Raw genomic sequence first — 2984 nt, forward strand, 5'->3', positions numbered from 1 at the left:
CTTTCTGTCTATACACAGAAAAGAAAGCGAATATATATTAAACCTAACAAGAATGTAATATGTTGAGATGTGGAAAAGTATCAGGGCAGATTGTAGAGTCAATGCGGAATTTGTCACTCTGTGTAACCTCATTGAGGTTTGTTATGCAACCAGTCGATATCACAGAGCAAATTGCAGATGCTTTTAGGGCCGTTTTTGTCAGCCTATCCATAGGACTATCCTATAGTCTAGTTCCTATTACAGTGTACATCATCATTGGCTTGTCAGGGTTGCAGCCTAGTCATCTATTATTATAATTAAATTTTATATATATATATATATATAATATTTATTTAATTAACCCTCATGTTCAGTATACTGTATTGTATTCATATATGGGCTCCCAATGATATATGTGTATGTGTTTTACACAGGTGAAAAAAAAACACATTACATATCTTCTCTCTTATTAACTCAGAATGCAGAAATTATCTTCATTAATCTATCAAAGAATTTTTGCGAATTCATTGTATTTATTTATGGTCTAAGCAGCAAGAGTGTGGCTGATGTTTAAAGGACTTTACGACTGTAATACTGTCATCAGCTAATGACAGCACTGCACCATGGGAGGTTGTTAATCGGAGCGGTCCGCTACATCACTAACTCAACTGCTGCTTCGGATCTGGGTCAGGTAGATTACTGTCCATTCGAAAATCTGTTTATTTTTTCAATCTGCTTCTGCCAAGCGTAAAGTTGTTGTATTTGTAGTTAAATGTTAAGCAATCAGAATAGCTATTTACTTCTAGTACTACTGTAATCCTAACCAGGATGGTGTAGTCTGGCTCACACTAAAACCTATATAGCTGTTTTGTGGTACCAGTAGTTCTATCTACTGTATAGCTGCTTCATTATGTTGTGTTCAGTTCATTGACTGCTTTCTGACATGTCTATATTGTACTGTTGCATTAAATGGTACTTTAGATGACACACACATGCACGTTCACGTTCACAGACAAGCTGGTGCATATGAGCACCTGCCCGGCAAAGACTCCTTCCGGTTGTCACTATGGCAACAAAGAAGGCTAATTCCTCTGCTCAGACTTACCTGTCCACTTTTGCTAATTCTATTTATGTAATTGTAAAGTGTCAACAAATCAACAAGAACTAAATTTTTTTTTCTTCTTTTTTTTTTACAATTTTTTAAAGAAAGCAAATGATTAAAAGATCCTCCTCTGATGTTCTTTTATTTGGACAATTGTAATTAAGTTTATTGATTTATGAAGCATAATTTTTGCACAATTATCTGTCCTACGTTTATAGCTACTGGGCACTAATATCATTTACAACTCAGTCATGCTCAGTCAAGGTTGTAGTGACTAGCTGAATAGCTGTTATGTAATGCATGTTTATTGCTTTACATGCTACTCTCTATCATATTTTTCACATAATTTACAAAAAAGCATTACAAATGCCCAAGAGTCGAAACAATACATTACTACTGCTGAACAGAATATCTGCATAATAATATTTTCAGAATTTTTCATCTGTAAATTATTCTGTACAAATTAAATTAACTTGTTCAAGTTAATTTTCTTACTTGTTGAGGTTAATTTTTAGTTATTGTGCTTGCTTCGTAAAGATGGTAAAATATACTAGATGGCATTGCTACATTGCATGCTGTACAGTCAGATGAGTTGATTTTTCTCTTGGCATATTTAATGAAGTTTCTGTGGTCCACCAAATTAAAATGAACCCTCCTTTGTGTTTTGAGGAAAGTGGAACAGAGGGACACTTTGTACTTGTCAGCGCTTCTTGATTGCATTGAATGAACAGGAATCCCATCCATGCTGTCGCTTTGAGTGCTCTGACCCTGAAATGGGGAACAAAAGTGTCCGGTTTTCCAGGCCACGCCGGAAAATTTTGTTTACTGATTGAAACATTTTTTCTCCCTTAGAATCAAAGAAAAACTAACCAGACATGGAGGATATTGTTATAGCCGGAATTTCAGGTCGCCTTCCTGAGTCAAACAATTTGGAAGAATTTTGGCAGAACCTTTTCAATGGAGTGGACATGGTCACAGAAGATGACAGGCGGTGGAAACCAGGTATGCTAATAATATTTGAATGTCTTTATCACTTTGAATAATTTTTATATCATTTTAAATAACTTTTAAGTAACATTTAGACTTAATTAACATGATTTTTATCATAATGCTTTCCTTAAGACCACCCTGGGGTTTGTAGTGTCTTCCATCTGCTGGTCTCCTTGCCTACCTGGCTGCTGTTCTGTGCTTTTCCTTGTCCGTCTGGCTTTGGGTCTTATGAAGGGCCCGTCTCTCTTCTCTCTGTTGGCACCAAGCTAATACTCTCATTCATGTGCTAAAGCACAAGCAGGCTTAGGGCGATGAGTAGAGTGCGCTTTTGATTCCTTTTTTCCCTCCTTTTTTAAAATTCTAGGTCTGTATGGCCTTCCCCGAAGAAATGGAAAACTAAAAGAAATCGACAGATTTGATGCAGCCTTCTTTGGTGTGCATCCCAAACAGGCCCACACCATGGACCCACAGCTGAGGCTTATGCTAGAGATATCGTACGAGGCCATCGTCGATGGAGGTTAGTCTCAGCTGCCCTCTTAGATAATAGGTATTAAATAAGGTATTTTGTGGTAGTTAATGCCCTTGAAAAATTTAGGATAAATGCGTCTGCCAAATTGATAAATGTAAATGTTATTTTCAGGCATGCGCTGCTATATGGGTATATGAAATGTAGTTGATGTCTTGTGGTATTACATGCTATACTCTAAAACTATGTAAAACATTTTATTTTATTTTATTCAGTATGGATGCATTGAAGTGAGAGTAAAGACAGTTATAATGTTAAAGATTTCTCTTAAATAAATGCTGTTCTTTTTGACTTTCTAATCATCAAAGAATCCTGAAAAATGTCTATCACAGTGTCCGCAAGAATATTAAGCAGCACAACTGTTTTTAACATTGATAATAATAAGAA

General features: G+C 35.9%; 1 protein-coding gene across 1 annotated transcript; it reads left to right on the top strand.

Moving 5' to 3' along the window:
- Positions 1-528: 528 nt before the first annotated feature.
- On the top strand, positions 529-2588 carry LOC107736805 (fatty acid synthase-like; the record flags this gene model as incomplete). The annotated part of the gene is made up of 3 exons (XM_016548153.1): positions 529-670; positions 1934-2083; positions 2436-2588. Coding segments are annotated over exons 2-3 (280 nt in total), but the record flags the coding sequence as incomplete, so codon positions are not given.
- Positions 2589-2984: the final 396 nt, after the last annotated feature.

This window comes from Sinocyclocheilus rhinocerous, unplaced genomic scaffold (genome assembly GCF_001515625.1).
Source record: "Sinocyclocheilus rhinocerous isolate Xijiao unplaced genomic scaffold, SAMN03320098_v1.1 C36995657, whole genome shotgun sequence".
NCBI classification, from domain to species: domain Eukaryota; kingdom Metazoa; phylum Chordata; class Actinopteri; order Cypriniformes; family Cyprinidae; genus Sinocyclocheilus; species Sinocyclocheilus rhinocerous.